This window comes from Macrobrachium rosenbergii, chromosome 43 (assembly GCF_040412425.1).
Source record: "Macrobrachium rosenbergii isolate ZJJX-2024 chromosome 43, ASM4041242v1, whole genome shotgun sequence".
NCBI classification, from domain to species: domain Eukaryota; kingdom Metazoa; phylum Arthropoda; class Malacostraca; order Decapoda; family Palaemonidae; genus Macrobrachium; species Macrobrachium rosenbergii.
Genome location: NC_089783.1, coordinates 34,639,125 through 34,664,302, shown reverse-complemented (window position 1 = coordinate 34,664,302; position 25,178 = coordinate 34,639,125). Strand labels below are relative to the sequence as shown.

General features: G+C 35.2%; 2 protein-coding genes across 2 annotated transcripts in view; both read left to right on the top strand.

Moving 5' to 3' along the window:
* The first annotated feature begins 1,880 nt into the window (after positions 1-1,880).
* Positions 1,881-25,178, top strand: part of LOC136828786 (uncharacterized) — a 38,683-nt gene continuing 15,385 nt past the window's right edge. Inside the window, exons 1-5 of the mRNA XM_067087012.1 lie at positions 1,881-2,294; positions 12,624-12,957; positions 14,003-14,817; positions 19,633-19,727; positions 21,251-21,380. Coding sequence (XP_066943113.1) covers positions 12,933-12,957; positions 14,003-14,817; positions 19,633-19,727; positions 21,251-21,380 — 1,065 coding nt within the window. The 5' untranslated portion in view covers positions 1,881-2,294; positions 12,624-12,932. The remainder of the gene's footprint in view (positions 2,295-12,623; positions 12,958-14,002; positions 14,818-19,632; positions 19,728-21,250; positions 21,381-25,178) is intronic.
* LOC136829044 (merozoite surface protein 2-like) lies at positions 8,391-8,765 on the top strand. Its single transcript, XM_067087429.1, has one exon. The coding sequence runs from the start codon at positions 8,391-8,393 to the stop codon at positions 8,763-8,765; it is 375 nt and encodes a 124-aa protein (XP_066943530.1).

The window sequence follows — 25,178 nt, the reverse complement described above, 5'->3', positions numbered from 1 at the left end:
GGAACATGCACGACTCTTATGTCATATACATAAATATATGGTAATGATTCCTAGGCCTACTTAATTTGGATCACAGAATTTGAGGTCTGCTGTAGGTCTATTATAGATTCACTCTCCCATCTTGAAGATCACGTCTATAGAGCATTTGAACTCAAATGTCTATTAATAGTTATCTTCTCTAATACACAAAAAGCCTGTAATACCACATGGAGATAACCGATATTAAAAACTGTATAGAATTTCTATACTGTAGCCTAGTAGTCATGCCAATTTTTTATGAAAATGTTCTACCTTTCAAGTTCAAATTTTATCCTAACAGACTTTTTCCACTTGAACACAGAGTTCAGCGGAGAAATTCTCCCTCTCTCATTAGTAACACCCGCTTCACTGAGAGAGAGAGAGAGAGAGAGAGAGAGAGAGAGAGAGAGAGAGAGAGAGAGAGAGAGAGAGAGAGACATGGAGCGAATAGCACAAACAACAACGGTGAAATAGACTACCTTGTCCTATATTTTTCTATCTGTTTTCCTTCTGCATATTTTTTCGTCTCTTGTAACTTTTCCCCATTTCATATCCTTTTTACAATACCTATTTGCCTGTTAACTGACTTTTGTGACAAACTCATGTAGGCCTGTCTAAACACTTGCTACATTACCAGATGCCAGTGAGTGAATTCCTTTGACAAATTCATCCCTTGAACAACTGCTTTCAAAATTTTAGAGGGGAGGTCTTTTTCTCTGGCTAATTTTAATTCAATTTACTTTTCCTCTTTTCTCGAGATGTGGTCAACTAGCGTGAGATATGTAAAGAAAAGCACTCAAAAGCTAATAGGCCTATAACTACCTTAATTCTGTTTCAGATACACAGTTTTCGAGCGTATTTACCTTAGCAATAAAATCATGACCGAAAAATTATTTCTGAGATAAAACTCTCAGTCTGCAACTCTTCCTAATGAGCACCATATTCTTTGGAAGCTTGAATTTCAAGTCAGTGGCCTCTTTGGGCTTGTTCCATATGATTAGGGTTCATCTTTTGTTAATTAAAGTTAAAGTTAAAGGCCTCCTGGGCCTCTGAATAATAAATAATAATAATACTATGCTTAAAAATTTGCGTGGCCCTGTAGATTAAGATTGTACAAGAGGCATCACATTAACTTAAATACTTCTTAGAGAAAACGCCGTTGTTCTATATAGAAGAAAACGCAAGTTTATTTCTTACAGCGAGAACCACTATAGAAAATTCACAAACACTATGAGTCAATTTTTTGTGATGCATTCATTTTCTATTCTGTAAACAAATAGTTATGGTTACAGACTATTAATCTGTGAAAGTCTGGCCTGACAGACTTACTAATTCTTCAGACCGTTAATCCAATCTATCATGTCACTGGGTCCTATATGGTCACAGAACCGTTGCATCAAACCACATTCTTGACTATAGCCTAACTCCAGATTTTTGTGTAAACTTGCAAGAAAAAGAAAATGGCTTCTCGTGGGTGGATATGATAAAAGAATGCGTATTTTCTCATTTTTATAACATTTGCCAGCTTAAAAAAAGACATATAAGTATACTTCCATTGTCGATATTTATCCCTACACAAAAGTAAAGTTATAAAGTTACTAGGCCAAACATTTGTTAGCAAACAATGCACGTGTTCTGGTTCTTAAAACATTTTGCCAGTTTAAAAAAATATATATATACTCGTATATATAGTATATATAAACATATTTCCATGATGTAATTTTGTAAAGTTAAGTGGTCAAAGATGTGTCAGTGAATAGCCTAATGATTACAGAATCTGTACAGACAATTATCCCAAGAAAACTCGAAATATGCCAATGAATCTGGCAATAAAAAAAAAGCACATTTCTTATCGCCCAGACGATGATTATGCAAGACGGCTGCTTAGATCTGACCACAAAGTCGAGTTTCCCAACTTTCTGAAAGTTTTAAAATCACCTAAAGACCGATTATCAGTACGTGAGCACTGATAAGGGCATCGATAAAGACTTATTTTCTCCCTAAGGTCAGCGATAACGTATTTGGCCTCGGCAGATGATAAAGAAGAGAAGAAGTATTAGACAGAAGAATAATAATGAGGTTCAGTGCTACTTGTGGCCTGGCTGATGCGTGTAGTTGAGTAAAGAGAAGGAATGGGAGACGAAGTGCATTTTGATAGTCCCACTAGGCCTATTGGGTGTCTATACACTTTGAATTACTGATCAGGTTTATGAATTACCTTCTTATCAGTGATATGTGCTTGACGGCTTGCTGATGAATGTCGACATGATTTAAAGGTAAGGTGTGTTTCAACAACCTAGGCTTAGTTTTGACAACTTATGGCTTTATATCTATAAATTTTTTTTTTTTTTTTTCAAAATGTTGAATTATATGCAAGCTTTTACATTAGAAGTTTTCTTTCGTCGAAAACAGCATAATTCTGTTTCTTTTATGCATTTTATTAGGATAATAGCTTGTAAAGTAATGGTTGATTTTAATGGTATGCGTAGAAAATGTTGAAACTCTTAATACTCTCATTTTACGTTACTGTGTACGCATGAAAGCATGAAAATACTTCACCATATATATAAAACCAAGGTCTTTTAAGCTTTGTATTAATAATTTAGAATTTGTTCCACCGTTATTGTTGTCTGTCTTTACGAAGCACAAGAAAAGAGAGAAATAGCAATTCCTCATTTATACGAAGATAAGGAAAGAACTTAAGATTCTTTCGTTGTCTCTCTAAGGCATCGTAGTGATTTCAAGAAAGATGATAATCTTGCATTTTTCATTCTTCGTTATCAAAAGACATCGCTAAACTGATAAATTATTTCCTATCTAATTATTGAATAGTCCCATTGTAAACTGTATCGGCAAATAACTCAAATTCAAGCATCAATGACTTTGGCAATCTAGACTTCAGTTGCAATGCTAAGTAAATCCATGGAGTTGGTGTGAATTTTAAGATCTGGTGGTGATTCTCAGTTTTTCCACCCTTAGGCTTTAAATGCACAATAAATTTATTGCTTTATAAATGATCTTATAATGAATTGGAGTGAATTGAACATAGAATTTAGGCCAAAGGCCAAGAGCTGGGACCTATGAGGTCATTTAGCGCTGAAACGGAAATTGACAGTAAAAGGTCTGAAAGGTGTAATAGGGGGAAAACCTCCCAGTTACACTATGAATCAATTGTTAGGAGAGGGTGGAAAGTAAGATTGAAAAAAGAGAATATGAAAGGCGGTACAGTAAAAGGAACGAAAGGGGTTGCAGGTAGGGGCCGAAGGAACGGTGCAAAGAATTTTAATTAATTCCTACAGTGCATCGCATGAGGTTCACTGATAGCGCTATACCCCTAGGGGGGATCTTATAATGGACGGGTGTGTTCAGTACAGATATGAAAAAACATTGTGGACTCACTTTTTTGTCAGCCAGGACAAGATAAGTTGTCGAGATTCGTGAAAAAAAATCACTTGAGAAAAAATCTGTTGAATTTTTTTGCGGACGTTATTATTATTATTATTATTATTATTATTATTATTATTATTATTATTATTATTATTATTATAGATGGTTGATGAGCTACAGTGCTCTCCTGTCGGGTCTCATTGCTTTAAAACTGGGGTAATAGAGGAGGCGTCAGTTACGACCTGGTCTCTATGGTACGTACTAGGTCGTCATCGATGCTCACCAGAGAGGAATAACTCACTGTCATCATCAATATCTGTTTCATCACTGTGGAGATATGCTGTTGACACACAGAAATAGCAGAGACATATCCAGCTCCATCTCCGTTTCTTCCATTTTATGTCAGGGTTTATATTGACGGGGTTGAGCAGATCCCCTGGACTATAGCCGTTACAACAACAACCCCCCTTTTTTTAAAATTCATTTTCCTTCTTAAATAACGGCTTTCATTTCCCTAACTTACAGTACGGCTTCCTTTACGGCTTTTGCTCTTTTATATCAAGCTGGAAATATATAGCAGCATGGGTTCTTGGTGGGCTACTAGAGCAGGCCGTAAGTGAAACATTAAACTTTTAGCAGACCAGAACCTCCATGAAGTAAGTCTATGACTTCCGTTACGTGTCAGCCACGCTTCTTCCTCCCCTTTCTCTTTTCCTTTCCTTTCCTGTCCCTTCTATTCCTGTAATTTCCCTCGTTTTCCTTTCCTTTCCCTCCTATTCCTATATTAGTTAAAAAAAATGTTTGACCTTTCAACTTGATACTTTCAAGGTCAAATCATATTATCAATGCCAACATTGTATGAGCATGAGCATGTGATACATACAGTAGTTCCGTTCCTTGCTGGCATCGTAGCAATAGGAAACATTTCTGAGAGATCAGCGCTATACGATTAGATCGGGGACTATATTTCAATTTCAGATAACATTCGAAGTCATTCTTCTGATAATATGTCGTTTAGAGGTCAGGCATTTTCATAAATGGTCTTGCAACAAACTGGTGGAGAGATATTGGATATTCAATCTCTAAGTTGAGAATGTAACATGAGTTGCAGCTGCAACAGTGTAAATCAGAATTGCACATCGCCATGAACTGAGTAATAGGCCTATAAGCCTATCAGATTTTAGTGATGTGATTTCACGTTTGCAGAAGTAAGAAGACTGAGGAATATGTATAAATAATACATATTCGGTATGATTAAATGTATAAGTTTACTTGTTCGTCTGCCTCTAGCCCCAGTAGTATTATGGGCCGTGACTGAAAGTTTCATACAACATTATACGCCGTACAGAAAACTCGATTGCGATGAAGAAACATCGGCGCATTTTTTACTTGCACTTAATTATCTTTTATCTTGATGTAATTAACCTATTATTGACACTTGGGAAGTGTTGTGTGAAAACTTCCTGATAGTTTAGCTTCTCGATATGACATTAACGATAGAAATGTTGTGCTGACAAATTTGTCTTGAACGTAAAGTAATTAATTATATATATATATATATATATATATATATATATATATATATATATATATATATATATATATATATATATATATATATATATATATATATATATATATTTATATTTATAAATATATATATACATATATATATAAATATATATACATACATATATATATATATATATATATATATATATATATATATATATATATATATATATATATATATATATATATATATATATATATATATATATTCCCTTTCTGACATCTATCATGAAATATGAAAAATATAGGGAATGTTTATGACAATTATCGTGAAGGATTATGAGCAAGAGACAAACTCTCTCTCTCTCTCTCTCTCTCTCTCTCTCTCTCTCTCTCTCTCTCTCTCTCTCTCTCTCTCTCTCTCTCTCTCTCTAAGAAAGGATCAATGAATCCGTCATCCTAGTTAAATAAAGAGGCAAAAACCTCTTTAAAATGTACCGAATGATTTTGACTTAGACAGCAATTAAAAGCTCATTAATCTTATCAAGAAATGTCAAGAGCTTTATCTTGGATGAGATAACCTACACGTTTTCTTTTTTGTACCCTCCAAGATGGCGGACTCATTGGCCCTTTCTTAGAGAGAGAGAGAGAGAGAGAGAGAGAGATCTAAGAAAGGGCCAATGAGTCCTCCATCTTGGAGGGTACAAAAAAGGAAACGTGTAGGTTATCTCATCCAAGATAAAGCTCTTGACATTTCTTGATAAGATTAATGAGCTTTTAATTGCTGTCTAAGTCAAAATCATTTGGTACATTTTAAAGAGGTTTTTGTCTCTGCTATCGTCAGAGATTCGTCAAATTTTCTGGAAGCTGGGAGCTCGAATGCCCAAGAATTTATATGTATATATATATATATATATATGTATGTATGTATAGTTATATATATAACTATATATATAATGTATACATATAACTATATATATATATATATATATATATATATATATATATATATGTAAATGTATATATAGTATATATATATATATATATATATATATATATATATATATATATATATATATATATATATATATGTGTGTGTGTGTGTACGTGTGTGTGTGTGTGTGTGTATGTATGTATGCATTGTTACCCACATTACTGAAAATCTATAAATGATTAAACAGACTGAAAGATTTCTGAGGTACTCACTAACTCTGTCGGTATGACTGCCTCGTTGCTATCAGCTGACGCCATCTACAGACTTGTCACTTCTGTTGCAAATTTCCGAGCGTTGATTCATTAGGGTGAAGTTGCAAGCCTCATTCCTTAGGCCAATGCATGGTACGTACATGTTATTAGAGGCCACTCAAAGATTCCTGCAAAAAAAAAAAATGATAAAATAGTAAAATAGTGCTTCGTTTCTGATGAGTAATAGGCTCTTGGTAGATAGTTATAAATGAAGCACTTTTAAGAAGTTAAAGTTTAACCAGTTTTTTAGCAGTAAGTTAATCAACTAGAATAAGAAAGAGACGAACCTCAGTAGAGCAGTTCAGTTAATCAGGGATGGATCTGCATCTTCCAAGAAAAATTATTCAGTTGGCTTTCGTTTGGCTGGCAATAGTAATTAGGCCTATAGTCTAGGTCAAATCAGAGAGACTATGGTATGTCTTACACAGCACAATGTAAGTTTTAAGAGTAATCTTAGTTACTTTCTCAAATCTGCAAATCAGTACCAAGTATAATTATTCATGAAAAAAAGTAACTCAAGTTATTGAGTCTTTTATTAACATGTTTTCTAGGCTTATGCTTCCCAAGCATCGGTGATCACAACCATTGTCTTTTACAAGTAACAACGACTTTATTAGTCTAGACTTGAAGAATTTAGCTTCATGAGAAACGTGCTTATGCAGCTTTCCACATACTAGTCACATGAGGTTAATTCATTGTTTATATAATCTGACTTTTTAAGATAATTTAATGTTAGAGAGATGAACTTCTATGAACTGTGAAACAGCCTCCCTGGGGATGTCGTGCAATTGGAACTTCAGAAGTTCAAGTGAAGACGCAACGGGTTGCTACCTAAAAACAGTTCTCGTTTTTTAATAATATACTTACATTTTCATTTAATTATTTATTAATTTTAATTTATCTGTTTTTCTCGTAACTGAACTCCTCTTTCTGTATTGTCCATTACCTTCTGTTACTTGTTTCGAATGAACACCATATTCTTTGGAAGCTTGAATTTCAACTTAATGGCCTCTTTGGTGGGCTTGTTCCGTATGAAAAGGGTTCATCTTAATAATAATAATAATAATAATAATAATAATAATAATAATAATAATAATAATAATAATAATAATAATACGAAGATAGCCGTGAAATCCTTTAGAAATGCAATTTTCCCTTTCCTCAACTTCGCTACTTGTCCATTTTATTTAAACTTGGTCTAGATTTAACCTCTGCATCCACCCTTGCAGAATTTCACATAATTAAAAATCTCGACAACAATGTTCAGCGCTTTAGAAACTGGATTGTTTTAAATATCTGGTATAAAACTGTTCCAATATAAAAAAAACCACGCGTGAAATAATAGGAAAAAAGGTGAGATTTTTAGCAGTAACAAGCCCCCCGCTAAAAGAAAACATCACCAAATATTGAAAAATGATGAAATTTTACGTCAAACTCCACCGAGCGGAATATTGTGAAATCTGCGGAGGAGAGAGCAGTTTCCGAGAGACTAAAAACAAGGATTACTTTTCCCTCATTTTTGGTTTTCCAGTCGGCGCCATTGATTTTGGCTGGAAATGAAAATGTTCGAATGAAAAATATATATAAAAAAGAATGTTATAACGTGAAGGCTTTCAGCTGCAAACAGAGATAATACGAAAATTAGGATTAGTGGTTGGTGATGGAAGAAAGAAAAAAATGAGTTTGGCAGAATTTTCGATTATCCATAAAAATCGTTTTCCATTACTTTTAGTTTTCCGTAAAAGAAAACTGTTGTACCGGCTTTGTCTGTCCGTCCGTACTTTGTTCTGTCCGTCCTCAGATCATAAAATCTACTGAGCTAGAGGGCTGCAAATTGGTATGTTGATCATCCACCCTCCAGCCATCAAACATACCAAATTACAGCCCTCTAGTCCCATTAAATTTTACTTTAAGGTTAAAGTTAGCCATAATCGTGCGTCTGGCAACGATATAGGACAGGCCACCACCCGGCCATAGTTAAAGATTCATGGGCCGCGGCTCATACAGCATTATACAGAGACCACCTAAAGATAGACCTATTTTCGGTGGCCTTGCTTATACGCTGTAGTGGCTGTACAGAAAACTCGATTGCCCTGAGGAAACTTCGGCCCATTTTTTACTTGTTTTCTCTTACGAGCGGAACAATAATACAATAATGGAAAATATATATTAGTTTTTTATTTGGTATATATGGAATTACGTTGCATTATTAACATTTCATAGACGAAATGGCGATCTTTTTTCAAATGTGTCTCTCATTAAAGAGAAGAGAAAGTTCTATGATTGCCAAGCTATTGAAGAGAAAAGAAAGTTCTAGTATTACCACGCTACTGAAGAGAAAAGAAAGTTCTAGTATTACCCCGCCACTGAAGAGAAAAGAAAGTTCTGGTATTACCACGCCACTGAAGAGAAAAGAAAGTTCTAGTATTACCCCGCCACTGAAGAGAAAAGAAAGTTCTAGTATTACCCCGCCACTGAAGAGAAAAGAAAGTTCTGGTATTACCCCGCCACTGAAGAGAAAAGAAAGTTCTAGTATTACCCCGCCACTGAAGAGAAAAGAAAGTTCTAGTATTACCCCACTATTGAAGAGAAAAAAGCTCTAGTATTACCCCACAACTGAAGAGAAGAGAAAGTTCTATTAATACCCCGCTACTTAAGAGAAAATCTATGTTCCGGTACCATACGCATTTTCATAATTTATACTCCTTCTGGTATGAACAGTATATGTTTTTATTTTCTGAAATGTTGGACTGCTTTTCATTATGTCACTCAAAGTCAAATATTTACGGAAACGGGTATATTTAGCTGCAGAAAGGATTAAAATTGAGGAGAGAGAGAGAGAGAGAGAGAGAGAGAGAGAGAGAGAGAGAGAGAGAGAGAGAGAGAGAAGGTTTTATGTTGGTAAGATAATAAATTTTACGTTTTGGCTTATAGGATAATAAGAAATTTGATAAGAGAAGAGAGAGAGAGAGAGAGAGAGAGAGAGAGAGAGAGAGAGAGAGAGAGAGAGAGAGGGTTTTATGTTGGCAAGATATTAAATTTTACGTTTTAGCTTAGGATAACAAGAAAGGTGATGAGAGAGAGAGAGAGAGAGAGAGAGAGAGAGAAAATGCAAGATTTGTATAGGCAAGATATTAAATTTAAAATTTTGGCTTAGGATGCCATGAAATTTTAAAATAGAGAGAGAGAGAGAGAGAGAGAGAGAGAGAGAGAGAGAGAGAGAGAGAGAGAGAGAGAGAGAGAGAGAGAGGGGTTTTATGTTGGCAAGATATTAAATTTTACGATTTAGCTTAGGATAACAAGAAAGGTGTGTGTGTGTGAACAACAGATATAAGTTATTTGGCTAAAAAAATCTAGGAATTGATATGAGAGAGATGCGTAAAACAATACACAAAAGTGGTTAGAAGAGGTCAGATTCACAGACAGATTAGATGAATAAGTGGATAGCTAAGAAGAAACCTGAGAGAGAGAGAGAGAGAGAGAGAGAGAGAGAGAGAGAGAGAGAGAGAGAGAGAGAGAGAGAATGCAGGATTTGTATAGGCAAGATATTAAATTTAAAATTTTGGCTTAGGATGCCATGAAATTTTTAAAGAGAGAGAGAGAGAGAGAGAGAGAGAGAGAGAGAGAGAGAGAGAGAGAGAGGTTTATATAGGTAAGATATTAACTCGGAAGTTTGGCTTAAGATAACATGAAATTTGATAATAACCACTAGAGATCTGAAAATAACTCTAATATGCTAAATCCTTTACGTTGTGCTTTTGATTTTTATTTATGAATCTCATATAAAATTTACAAAGCATCCTTGTAATTAATGATCGCTGCACTTCTGAACAGTGCATCTGTCCCTTTGTGTAGAGATAATTCGATGCTGGTGGTAATGTCTGCCATATCACTGCTTTGTGTAAAAACCCCGATACATGAATTAATTTTCTTTCAGAAAATATTGTTACAAGTTTCTTTTCCGTGATCTTGACATAAGGAATATCTTGTAGGATTAATGCTAATTTCGTCTAATAACAGCATTTAATATAAAAAATGATTATTAATTAATAGAAACAAGTAAAAAATGCGCCGAGGTTTTTTCTGCGCAACCGAGTTATCTGTACAGCTGCTACAGCGTATAATCAAGGCCACCGAAAATAAATCTATCCTTTTGGTGGTCTCGGTATAATGCTGTATGAGCCGCGGCCCATGAACCTTTCACCATGGGCCGGTGGTCGCCTATCCTATAGCGTTGCCAGAAGCACGATCATGGCTAACTTTAAACTTAAATAAAATAAAAACTACTAAGGCTTGAGGGCTGCAATTTGGTATGTTTGATGATTGGAGGGCGGATGATCAACAAACCAATTTGCAACCCTCTAGCCTCAGTAGTTTTTAAGATCTGAGGGCCGACAGAAAAAGTGCGGACGGACAGACAAAGCCGACACAATAGTTTTCTTTTACAGAAAACTAAAAGCGTTAGTCCTTGACCTTAAGCTGTTTTGCAGAAACCAGTTCATTAGGAGATGTTTCCGAGATAATTTCTCTCTTCGGAGCGCCAAGGGACAAAATCATAATGAAAATAACATCAACAGCGAAGATAATGGTGTTAATTATGATGAGAAAGCAAAAAGCATGAGAAAAATGGATTAATTTATTGACCTATTATTCACATTACTCCCTTTCCAGAATGGTTTCTTGTGCTTTTGCAAGCACACAATTTATTCTTTCTTTAAATCTTCATCTCAAAACCTTTATTATTATTATTATTATTATTATTATTATTATTATTATTATTATTATTATTATTATTATTATTATTATTATTATTATTATTCAGAAGATGAAGCCAATTCATATGGAATAAGCCCACCAAAGGGGCCGTTGACTTGAAATTCAAGTTTCCAAAGAATATGGTGTCAGCAGACTATCAACACAAGAGGGCTCCAAATGGGAATGAACCAAGTTACAGGAAAAGGCGATAAATAATAGATAAATATGATGGAACAGAGAATAAAACCGATACACCTGAAATTCAGGAGACTTCAGCAGCAGCAGCAGAGAGCAGGAATGAATTTGCTCCTCGCTTAAACATTTGGAGATCAGAAGATTCTACAACTGAAACAGGCAAACTGTTCCACATTTCAGTTGGGGTCGAGATAAAACATCTTCAATATCAGACGACGCGAAGCCGGTGTTTGTGAAATCTGCTCTATCAACAATGTAAGAAATGGTTGTCATTGTTTCTTATGATTACTGTGATATCGCAAAAGAAAAAAATTACTACGATCAAGCTTAAGGTTAAGATTCACACATACATAGATACAGACACACACACACACACACACACAAACACCAACACACACACTTATGACATGCGCAAAATGAATGTTAACATAACACAGATCTCTCTCTCTCTCCCCGGACCTCGGTTTAACCAACCTAAGAATGTTGGTCTATTTCAGAATCCAAAAACATTGCATTACACTGAATTAACCATCAAGAGACTATCATAAATACTAGACAGAGTCTTTCTGTTATGACTTAAAATCAACATTCTTAAAGGTTAGATTAGATGGCCAGTCTCCGGTTAGCCAAAAAAAAAAAAAAAGAAAGAAAAAAAAAATGCAACCGAGACAATTTTTTTTCCTGACCTGGCCAATGACACTTCACGGTGCATTTACTGGACGACAAGTAGTGTTAAATAATCATTTTTGTTATTAATGTAAATTTCAGTGTTTAGAACTTTCGTAGAGGCCAAAAGATCACACAGCACTTCCAGTCAGCGAGTGAATGCAACAAATTCAGTTTTGCGACATCATTTCCAACACTTCCTCGAGTAATTTTAGAACGTTATCAGTCAACAGGTTACAAGAACCCGGATTTAGAGAGCAATACTGAGGATTAAAATGTTTTCATTCTCTTAAGATAAGATAACCAATGCGGAGTTCCACGGATAATCAATTGCACCCCGTCGTATGTAATCCCAAAAGTAAATACCACAGTTTTGACTCAAAAAGATCAAGCAATATTTTCTGTATTATTATTATTATTATTATTATTATTATTATTATTATTATTATTATTATTATTATTATTATTATTATTATTCAGAGGATGGACCCTATCCATATGGAACAAGCCCACCAAAGGGGCCACTGACTTGAATTTCAAGCTTCCAAACAATATGGTGCTCATTAGGAAGGAAAAGGTAAAGGGAAATACAGAAAGACGAGATCTCATTTATTAAAGAAAATAGATTAATAAATTAATAAGTAGACAAAAATGTATTAAAAAGCAAGGAGAATAGCATTAGGGTGGTAATGCATTGCATCTTCGCTTGAACTTTTGAAGTTCCAGTTGCGCGACATCCTCTGCAGGGAGACTGTCCCACAGTCCAACGGTAATCTGACGAAAAAATACTGTAATACTTTGAAGGCTAGTTTACTAATCACTAATAATCTTTTCGTGTCTTGCAGATCTGGAACTTTAAGCTCGACTTCGCCTTTCTGCCAGCTGTCAAAATCCAACTTTCGGTCCAGCAAGTTTGTCTGGACAAAAAAAACAAAAAAAAAAAAAAACAAAAAAAAAAAAACAGGAAATTCTTATCATTCTATGTTTTCGTAGCCATGGAGTTGAAGAGCAGCCGTTTCTTATTACTGAGTCACTTGAAACACTACAGTTATTCTTCAGATCAACTTGAGAGTGCGTCTTTTCCCTTCATTTAGTTTTTGGAAGAGATATTTTTATGAATTAATTCTCCAGGATAAGTTTCAACCGAGGACGCCATGAAGACGTTTCAAGACGAATCTGGTGAGTCAGCATTTCTTTAAATGGCGGATTTGAGGCGATTTTAAAGAGACAGAGAAAGTTTTAACATATGAAAGTCAAATCTCCAATAATAATAATAATAATAATAATAATAATAATAATAATAATAATAATAATAATAATAATAATAATAATAATAATAATAATAATAGCATGGGTCAATAAAATGGTGAAGAAATCCGCAGTGGTGTAAATGTAAATATATATTAAAAATATATATACAAAACGAGGTCTTTCGAGAACCTGCTCGATTCTCCATCTGAGAAGGAAATTGAGAAGTAGAATCGAGCAGGTTCTCGAAAGCCCTCATTTTGTATATATATTTTTAACATATATTTACATTTACACCACTGTGGGTTTCTTCACCAATAATAATAATAATAATAATAATAATAATAATAATAATAATAATAATAATAATAATAATAATAATGACACTGAATGCCATTGAGCTTACAGTGTACCTTCTCAACTTGGCTTATAAGTTCCTTGGTGCCAGCAGGTAAATTATACAGCATCTGTCTGAAATTCATTTATTGTTCCGACGCTTCGGTAGCCCTCGCTACCATTGGAAGCTGGTAGAGAGGACCATTGAATTGTTATCATCTTAAATGAATTTCGGGCAGCTGCTTGATAACTTACCTGCTCAAACGAAGAAGCTTATGCGCCAAGTTGAGAAGGCACACTGTAAGCTCAACGGCATACAGAGTGCCGTTTCTTTCAACGAAAAGAGAGGGCCTTCTTCCAAGTTAATAATGATAACAATAATCATGATGATAACATTAATACTAATAATAACAACATTAATATTTAGTAGCTGAACAGGCTCCCAATTTGCTAAACACATTCCTGCAGAGTAGAGTGACTTATGCAAGCATAAAGGAAATAAATAAGGCCAAACGAAAAGAAGTATAATAAACTTAAAGATAAAGATAACAGGAATTTGAATTAAGATAATAGCAGATATTTGAATTAAGACGGACAGATAAAACTACACATAAGTTACTTTTTTACTTTTTAATTTCAGGTTGGCTGAGAGTAGCCGTATGCTGCGCTGTCCTGATGACCCAGTATGGAATCAGGGACAGCTTGCTGACGGCGCTGCCCAGCATAGCAACTGGAAATTGGGCAGATTCGGAAACGACCACTACCGAAACTGTCTCTGATCCCACAACGATTTCCACTGAAGTGTCGACGAACGGAGCCGCTCTGTATATTTCGACTAGTAGTCCAAGCAATGGTTTCTTTTCGGGGGGATACAGGCAAGAGAATCCCGAATTTAAAACAGGACACATCCCGAATAGAACCAACGAGAGAACGAGTCTTTTTAGCAGAGAAGACAAAAGCAAGTCCATGGGGGGATACCAGCACGAGAACCCTGAATTTAAAACGGGACATATCCCGAATAGAACCAACGAGAGACGAAGCCTTTTTAGCAAAGAAAACATAAGCAAAGCGAGTAGAGGTTTTAGAGGTTTTAGATCCGACGCTCCGTTGACCGAGCTGGAATTTCGTAGCGAAACCGGGCGGGGATTTCTTCTCCCCAGGTCGCTATTTCGGGCGAAACTGGGCGGAAGGAATGCGCGATCAGCGCAGCGGGGGAATCCTCACGAAAAACTGGACGGGGGACGCTCTATCTCCCGCCGAGGGAAATATATTATACCCCTTTTTCCCGGTGCTTCTGACGTGGGGGAAAGAGAAGGCGTTTTTCGAAGACTCCTGGATTATATACGAACGGTAAACGAGAGGAAGACGGAAGATAAAGCAGAAGATAAAAGGGGATTCGTGACGGATGATGAGTTTCGTGTTCCACTTGGCGTCGGCGGACAAAATTCTTTTACGGTAAGTTTTTATTTGTTTATTTATTTTCTTTTCTCGCATTCGTCACTTTCTCAGTCTTTCAGATCCGGTCTGATGTTCGTCTCGATTTAGTGTTTGGGAGGTTTTCCACCCTTTGTATTATGTATACATGCATGTATACATACATACATTTACAGTATATATATACTGTATATATATATATATATATATATATATATATATATATATATATATATATATATATATATATATATATAAAGTAGTTTTATGCAATACAAAAAATTACCTTTGTCAGATATTAAAGGAACCCTTATAATATTTGTGATAGTATAGTGTGTGTGTGTGTGTGTGAGTGTGTGATGCATGCATATATACACATACAACAATATATATATATATATATATATATATATATATATATATATATATATATATGTGTGTGTGTGTGTGTGTGTGTGTGTGTGTGTGTGTGTGTAAATATATTGATGAAGACAGAATGATATAGTTTTCCAGCATCTCACCAAGTTCAATTAGGTTAGATTGCTAGCCGTACACTCTTTTCTCTTGACCTTAGTCAACTCTGGTAACCATATACATTTTGGGTATACTCTCTGGACTGTAGGGAAGGCGCAACCCACGAAGCTATCAAGCAAGAGCAGAGAGCTGTACCTCTTTGCTACAGTGCATAACTTTTTTGTCAGATTGTACCCTCCAAAGATTGTACTTAGATCAGGTTAAGCGGTTATTTAAAAAAGTAGACATCACAACTATACTATCACAAATATTATAAGGGTTCCCTTTAACATCTGACAAAGAGAATTTTTTGTATTGCATAAAACTACTTTATATTATATCATTGGAAGTCCAACAGGAACTTGTTTGAAAGTATGGCCGTTCAAATATCGCATGAAATCATTTGAAAATACACAGTGTCAGGAGAATTTCAAGAGGGTTACTTAATACTGATCTCTGTTGGGTGGTTAGAGTCCAGAGGGCCATACCAAGCGTCAAACCCCGTGTCACACCGTGGCATATTTACGGCACGGACACGTGAGGACATCTAGCGGTCTTAGTCTACAGTAAACTAGCCGCCAAAACGCTGATTCATAAATGAGAGTTAGAGATGGAAGCTTCGTTTTGATACCGAAGTTTAGACAATGAAATCGACTTCTTATAAAACAGATTTAAGCCAAACTAAGTAAGTAAAGCATATAAATATCCAGAACATAAAAATACTGATAAAAATGTAATTATTACTGTATTACGAATACTACCAAGCAGATAAAAATAACTGTTTAACTCTGATCCAGTTCTCAATGTACTTTCAGACACTTGGTATTGGTTTGACAAAAAATCCGATTATACAAAAGCAGGAACAGGACATAAAATTACAGATAAAAATGGAATTATTACTGTAGATACGAATACGTCTGGGCAGAGAAAAATAACAGTTTTTAATCCAGTTGTCAATGTACTTTCAGACGCTTGGTACTGGTTAGAAAAAAAAAAAAGATTATCAGAAGAGCAGGAACAGAACAGAAAAATACTGATAAAAATGAAATGATTATTGTACTGTATATACGAATACCTCCAAGCAGATAAAAATAACAGTTTAACTTTAATCCAGTTCTCAATGTACTTTTAGGCCATTGGTACTAGTTTGACAAAAAATCTGACTGTCCAAAAAGCAGGAACAAGATATTCCTTCGCAAAACTGAGCATCATTTTATCTTAAACAGGTAGTTTCTCACGTCAATTAACTAATAGTTAGGACTGTCAGGCGACACTTTTATCTAGAAAGATCTCAGAAGTTATCTGATGTCCTGCCCCCCAAAAACTGACACTTAATGTACCAGGTGACAAAGTTCAAAGATAGAGGTGACCCTCTGAAGGCCCACTTTCGCTATTCTGGGCTTAAACGGATCTAATCTGCTTACGAAAAATACTCAAGACTTACGCAATAGTACCTCGTCTTATCTCTGAAGATCGCAGTTTCTCATTCCAAAACGTTTTATGGCAAGCTCTGTTTACACTCAGATTTATTATTAATTTTGCAAGTAGCCATTTAAATTACTATTGAAGAAAAACGCTTAGGCGTAAATATCTTCAAACCGAATTCTAGTCGACTGAATTATATATTCCTTGCACTACTTCCATCGAAAAAGGGTGTCTGAAGCGTTTTCCTACTCTTATTTCTGTATTCCTCGATGCTTTTCTCCAATATCACACACACAAATGTATATATATAAATGTATATATATATATATGTATATGTGTGTGTGTAAGTGCATGTACTTATTTGTATCAAGCGGCTAATGCTATGAATATTTTCTGCATATATATATATATATATATATATATATATATATATATATATATATATATATATATATATATATATATATATATATATGTATGTATACACACACACACACACACACATATATATATATATATATATATATATATATATATATATATATATATATATATTACATGATATGTCTTACAATATGTATGTTTTCTATAAAACTGATGTGTTGTCTGTACTTTTGATATATTCTCTCTTGTATTTGTCATGTACTGTGTGTTGAGATGTCAGGTCTCAGACCTTAAAGGGTTAGTTGACTGTGTGGTTTTAGAGATAAGATACATATCCTATTAGGCTCTTGTGTTTGCACAGCTGAATGTTTGTTCAGGTGTCAAGTGTCTGACTAGGTTTGTCCCTTTATGCCAGAGAGGCCCTAAACCACTTAAGTTGTCAACTAAAAGGGAGATGAGATGACAAGTTTAGAAACAGTGGCTGGACTAAATGTTTGTTGTTTGTACAAGTGTTAAGACAGGAAATCCTCCATTAGCTAAAGAGATGTGGGATGACAGGTTTAGATAAGCTGCTTGATCCAGAGGCCTTTTCCTGTTTGAACAGGTGTGTGTACAGGAAATCCCCTCTCTATTTAACTGGATGTATGCTGACAGGCCCAGATAGCTCTCTGAGCTAGAGAATAATTCCCTGATTATTTTCCTCCTCCAGGGGAAAAAACTCTGTTTATTCCTTTATTTCTCAGGGAAGATTCCCAGAGTGACCCACTTCAAAAAATGCCTAACTGGCAACATAGGTTTATTCTCATAGTAGAGTTTTGAGAAACTGATCAGTCCAGACAGAGACTCTGTAGAGTTTGGTAAGGTTTTGCCTCCATCTCTCTTATCCCTCTCTCCCTTAAGAAGAGAGTAAAACTTATGACATAAGTTTGGTGGTCACTATTAATAATATTTAGTGTTCCCTTGATAAGATCTGACATAGGAAAAGTGTGTTAGCAGTGTAACAGGCGCCTCAGATAAGTGTGTTTCTGCTACAGCAAGAGTTCTGTAAGTGTTCAGAAACTTGTATAAGGTAAAGTGTTTTTTTTTTCCTTGTTTTTACCATGGTAAAAAGATAGAAACTTTAAAGGGATTTTGCCTTAGTGAAATTATTGTTGATAAAATTTTTGTGCATTTTTTGTATGTTCTTGTTTTTACATTTTTGGTGTGTTCTTGTGTTTACAATTTCACAGTTTTACTGAAACTTTTGTGTTGGTGATTTAACATTTATTTACTTAGCATTTTACACATTTTTTGATATTTTAACATTGCATACTTGATTTGATTTTCGTTTGTTAAGATTTCTTTTTCAAATCTTGAGTAAATCTTAATAGTTTGAATTTTGCTTAGTTAATGTAATTTTTTGATAAATTAAAGTTTTGTGAATTAATCTTGTTTAAGAATTAATTAAATCTCGTATTTTTTTCAAGTAATGGTAAATTTTTTCAGATTGTAAATTCTAATTATAACTTTTGAAGTTAGAAATAAATGTTTGTATTTAAAGTTATAAAAACACAGTGTTTCATTTTTGACCACCAGTGAATAGGGTTATTTGTGTGTGCATAAGGCAAAGTGATAGACATGTTTTGTTCTCTTTCAAACAGTGAAGTGAATGAAGACCAGGGAAACAATTATAGTTGTTTGACAGAGTGATGCCCCTTTTTATCTAGTATACTTCAATACCTCACACATAACTAGATAAACCTAGTAACAATAAAATTACGTCTGAACACTCTAAAGGTAACAGTGATCCCTTAAAACTAAACTTGCTTATCACTTGAAATATCAAACTAAGTTTATCAAGTTATGTGTGAGGTATTGAAGTATACTAGATAAAAAAGGGCATCACTCTATCAAACAACTATAATTGTTTCCCTGATCTTCATTCACTTCACTGTTTGAAAGAGAACAAAACATGTCTATCACTTTGCCTTATGCACACATAAATAACCCTATTCACTGGTGGTAAAAAATGAAACACTGTGTTTTTATAACTTTAAATACAAAAATTTATTTATAACTTCAAAAGTTATAATTAGAATTTACAATCTGAAAAAATTTACCATTACTAGCTGGAGTGAGGTAAATTTCTGGATTTTGTGACTAGTTATGTAATAACCAGGTACTTGGTACACTTCGTGACTATATATATATATATATATATATATATATATATATATATATATATATATATATATATATATATATATATATATATATATATATATATATATATATATACATATACACACACGCACATCTATTATATGCTAGTCATAGGAACGATTTTTTTAGAAAACCGTCTTAGATTAATAATAATAATAATAATAATAATAATAATAATAATAATAATAATAATAATAATAATAATAATAATAATAATAATAATAATAATATTCAAAGTAGAACATACTAGATCCTTATTGCCTGACTTTTCTGAGATAAAAACCTTGCAGCTGAAAATATCATCCATTTCAGGGAGGTTGGAGCATCTTAAACCAAGGTTTAGTACTGAGCTCTGTGTACTGGGGATGGCTGATCACAGCTCTACTGTCTGATCTGGTCATCAGCAAGTAGGTACTAGATGAAATGTTATTCATTTGCATTAAATCACTCTATACATTGTTATCAATTCGTTAAATTCTGATGCAGAAAGAACACTGGCAGTGGATGGATGTGGTGAGGAGGGATATGGGTGAGGTGGGAGTTGGGGAGGAAGATGAAAGGAATAGAAATAGATGGAGAAAGTTGATTCGAGCGGCAGACCCTGCTATACAGTGGGACTCAAGAAGAAGAAGACACGCAGTATATTTGTTTCTTCCAACTTTTTAGACGTTTGTTTGGTAGTTGACATAAGCAACAGCTTCTCACTCTGTTGGAATTGGAACTGGAATGTAAAATTTAGCCACTGGCCAAGCGCTTGGGTCTATGAGGTCATTCAGCGCCGAGAGTAATGCTAAAACAATTGTTAGGAGAGGGTTGAGGAAAGTAAGATGGGAGAAAGATAATATGAATGGAGGTATAGCAAAAGGAATAAAAGGGGTTGCAGCTAGGGGCCGAAGGGACGCTGCAAAGAACTTGAAGTAATGCCTACAGTGCATTGTGTGAAGTACAGTGATGGCAGTACCGCCGACGGGGCTTTTCATATTGTTATTAAATCATCAATTTGATAAATGTAAAGATTAATGATGTCGGGATTAGAAAATATAATTTGTATTCGAAATGATTTACTGCTGGACAGTACAATGATTTATAGGCCATGGACATAAAATTTCGCCTCTATAAAACTCAACCTTTATAGTCATTCAACTATATGTTTTCTTTATAAATTTTGCAACATCGCTGGCATAAGATTTTTAATATTTTAATTTTCTTGCACTGCTATTAAGTAATTTACAGTAATTTTCACCCACTTCTACAGCTGTAGCTTATGAAAAGCTAATAAAACTAAAAAAACTGAACTAAATCTAAAATTTGAAGAGTTGTCTTGGAATAATGTGCGAAACATTTAAGAACTTGAGGAAAAAATCTATTATATCTATAGCTACCTGAAAACATACCAAGATAATAATAATGGAATTACTATCTAAAGTACTCAATGGTGTGGTAGTAACTATAACTTTATAGTTATTAATATTTATAGTTTTAGTGAGAGCTATACTATAGATACACATAATCGATAATGAGTTACTGGAAGAATCATAGCTTTTTTGCAGTAATCGTGATAGGGGCTGAAAGACATTTCTTTCTAATCACGTATGACTTTCTCTCTCTCTCTCTCTCTCTCTCTCTCTCTCTCTCTCTCTCTCTCTCTCACTTTCTCTCTCTCATTTCTCTCTCACTCTCTCTCTCTCTCTCTCTCTATTTCTCTCTCTCCCATTTCTCTCTCTCTCTCTCTCTCTCTCTCTCTCTCTCTCTCTCTCTCTCTCTCTCTCTCTCATTTCTCTCTCTCTCTCTCTCTCTCTCTCTCTCTCTCTCTCTCTCTCATTTCTCTCTCGCTCTCTCTCTCCCATTTCTCTCTCTCTCTCTCTCTCTCTCTCTCTCTCTCTCTCTCTCTCTCTCTCTCTCTCTTCGGCACTGTCCCATCTCTTTGCAGATTAGGCGCCAAAATTGTGCTGGCTTTATCCATCACCACAGGAGGCCTTTTTGGTCTTCTGACTCACGCCATGTCCCTGGGAGGTCCCTGGGTACTGTTGTCCTTCAGGATTGTCTTCGGGGCGGCACAGGTTTGTATATTCGTGTTTGTACATACGGGTTTGCGTATTCGTGTTTGTTTTATTCGTGTTCTCGATTTTTAGTCTCCAGTTGTAAAATGCAAGATGATGATAGCTCTGCTTAAGAAGCATCTAGATCCATACGTACGTCAGTGCTCATCTCTTGGTTTTTTTTGATGTTTCTGTCTCTCTCTCTCTCTCTCTCTCTCTCTCTCTCTCTCTCTCTCTCAAACACACACACACACATACACGCACACGCACACATGCACACACACGCACCCTGGAAAGCGTTTACACAGTGAAACTGATATATTAAAGGTTTACTCTCTCTCTCTCAAACACACGCACTTACACTTACACGCACACATGCACACACACGCACACTGGAAAGCGTTTACACAGTGAAACTGATATATTAAAGGTTTACGCTCTCTCTCTCTCTCTCTCTCTCTCTCTCTCTCTCTCTCTCTCTCTCATATACACAAACAAACGCACACACTGGAAAACGTTTACACCGTGAAACTGATTACAATAATGTTACAGACGTGTTAATGGCTTACTCTCTCTCTCTCTCTCTCTCTCTCTCTCTCTCTCTCTCTCTCTCTCTCTGTATATATATATGTGTGTGTGTTTGTGTGTAAATGAATATAAATGTACTATATAAATGTATATACGTGCATACATACAGTACATATAAATGCGTGTGTGTATATGCGTTTATTACGAAAATCACGAAATGTCCTTTTCAGTAGTTATACAATAGAGTCTACCTCGCTCTTAGGTAAACCGCACAATGTCTTTGAAGTTCACTTAAAATCCCACAAACGATGAGTTTTTTCTGCTGAATATCTGAACTGAGTGAATTCCCTGTACTTCACCTCTTTGGAAAAATGGCTTAGTTATCTTGTTGGTCATTAGGGGACCTAATTAGATCCTTTAATTGGTGTTAGGCTGAATCCCAGCTTTCCTGCCTTCTCTTCTCTTTTGTTACGCATCACCTATTAGTTTGTTAAGTTTTTATCAAATAAATGAGTAATGATATTTTGTTACGCATCACCTATTTTGACTTCTGACAATAAATTCTCAGCATTTGAAAACAAGGCATTCAGAAGAATATCAGAAATTAGTTGGAGGGATAGGATATCAAATAGCAGAATTAGGTGCAGCCGGTCGATGAGTACGTTAGGTTCTCACGCTGGAAGTGGCTAGGCCACGTGTATAGAAGACAGGGAATAGTACGAGATACACTGGGGTGGGTTGCCCTTGGTAGAGGAGGTAGGGGTAGGCCAAAGGAGACGTGGTTGAGGACAATGAGGCGGGAAACAGGAGATGAATGTTGGGGAGATCTTGAGGAGTTAGCCCAGGACAGAATGTGGTGGCTTGAATTCACTGAGGCCCTATGCATCCCCGTGGGGGCCACAGGAAATGATTCATAGATTGATTGATCGCCTATTAGTTTATTAATATATTTTTTTATCAAATAAGTGAGTAATTATATTTTGTTACGCACCACCTATTAGTTTACTAATATTTTTTTTCAAATAAGTAAGTAAACGTGGGTGAGTTTTTATTTACTGTTGATAGTACACACTGGGATTTAATTAACTCTTTCTCTTTCTACTTTTTACCATTTGTGGTCATTGCAGGCTATAGAAGATTCTGTACAATTTTATGGTTTACAGGTTTGCTAAGTTAACATTCATGCAAATCATAAAGAACAACATAAAATAATAATAATAATAATAATAATAATAATAATAATAATAATAATAATAATAATAATAACAATAATAATAATAATAATAATAATAATAATAATAATAATAATAATAATTATCATTATTATTATTATTATTATTATTATTATTATTATTATTATTATTATTATTATTATTATTATAAAAGTAACCAAGATTATTCTTGAAAAAAATATCCAAACTTTTCAGTCATCCACTAAAGGATGAGCTAATGCATTACTGCTAATATACACGTGCACCTATTAAGTGCAAGTCATTGTATTTATATATGTAAAAAAGAAAAAGAAGTTATATATATATATATATATATATATATATATATATATATATATATATATATATATTTTAATATATATACATATAAAATAAATAATTTCACGTTCCACTAAACATGTCTAGCATGGGAAATTCTCTTGACGTCGGCGGCAAATGGCAGCCATCCCGTTTGAAATTTTCGGGAAAGCGCGTTCCCATTTCGCCCTTTCAACGCCGGCTGATCAAAGCGAATGGAAATTAGCCATCATTTAGCTTTTAAGCGTATTGCTTGCTCACACAAAGAGAGCCGAACTGATGAAAGGCAGCAGCGCCCAAATGCAATGATAAAACGTGCTTGCGTCCCTTTGAAATGATTTTAATCGGTTTAAGACTAAACGTCATCTTTCCTCTTCGTTCTGTTTTCGTTTTTTTTTGGTCTGAATGCCTATTTTTTTTCTAATTACTGAGATTTTCATATTTGGTCTCAAATACTCTTGTTTGTTTTTTAATTAATGAAGTACTCAGAATCATACGTGCAAATACACAGTAGTTTAAACTATAGGCATACATGTATATTCTCAATTATTAGTATTATTGTTTATGAGATGAACTCTGTTCATGTGGAACAAGCTCACAGTGCCACTGACTTGCAATTCAAGCTTCCAAAGAACACGGTGTTTATTTGAAAGTAATTACAAAAGATAACAGGAAATACGAAGAAGTTGATAGAAAACGAAGACAAACTAACAGACTGACAAATAAACCGACAAAAATGTAAATATATTATCAAAACACAAGGATGTTCCACAGTCCAACGGTGTGAGAAATAAACGACCTCTGGAACTGAGAAATTCGACAGCAAGGAAGATTTACTGTATACCGGTGCTGCTGCTCAGCAAGTCTGGTCGCTCTCGTCAGGAAAATAGGATCAGGCGGTGGAATTTTGAATTACCGTTGTAAATTCATCAGCACGACTTAAACTGTATTCAAATTCGCTCTACTATGAATCTTCCTTTGGCTAGGTAACCTTGAATGAATAATTTCACCTGATTCACTGGCCTAGCACGAATGCCTTCACCTGATTTAGTGAGCATGCAGGAAAACCTTGACTTGACTGGGTGGCTGACATGAATACCTTTACCTGATTTGGTGAGCAGGAAGGAGAACCTTGGCTTGACTGGGTGGCTGAAGTGAATACCCTCACCTGATTTGGTGAGCATGCAGGAGAATCTTTGCTTGACTGGGTGGCTGACATGAATACCTTCACCTGAATTGGTGAGCAGGAAGGAGAACCTTGACTTGACTGGGTGGCTGAAGTAAATACCCTCACCTGATTTGGTGAGCATGCAGGAGAACCTTTGCTTGACTGGGTGGCTGACATGAATACCTTCACCTGAATTGGTGAGCAGGAAGGAGAACCTTGACTTGACTGGGTGGCTGAAGTGAATACCCTCACCTGATTTGGTGAGCATGCAGGAGAACCTTTGCTTGACTGGGTGGCTGACATGAATACCTTCACCTGAATTGGTGAGCAGGAAGGAGAACCTTGACTTGACTGGGTGGCTGAAGTGAATACCCTCACCTGATTTGGTGAGCATGCAGGAGAACCTTTGCTTGACTGGGTGGCTGACATGAATACCTTCACCTGAATTGGTGAGCAGGAAGGAGAACCTTGACTTGACTGGGTGGCTGAAGTGAATACCCTCACCTGATTTGGTGAGCAGGAAGGAGAACCTTGACTTAACTAGGTGGCTGAAGTGAATACTCTCACCTGATTTGGTGAGCATGCAGGAGAACT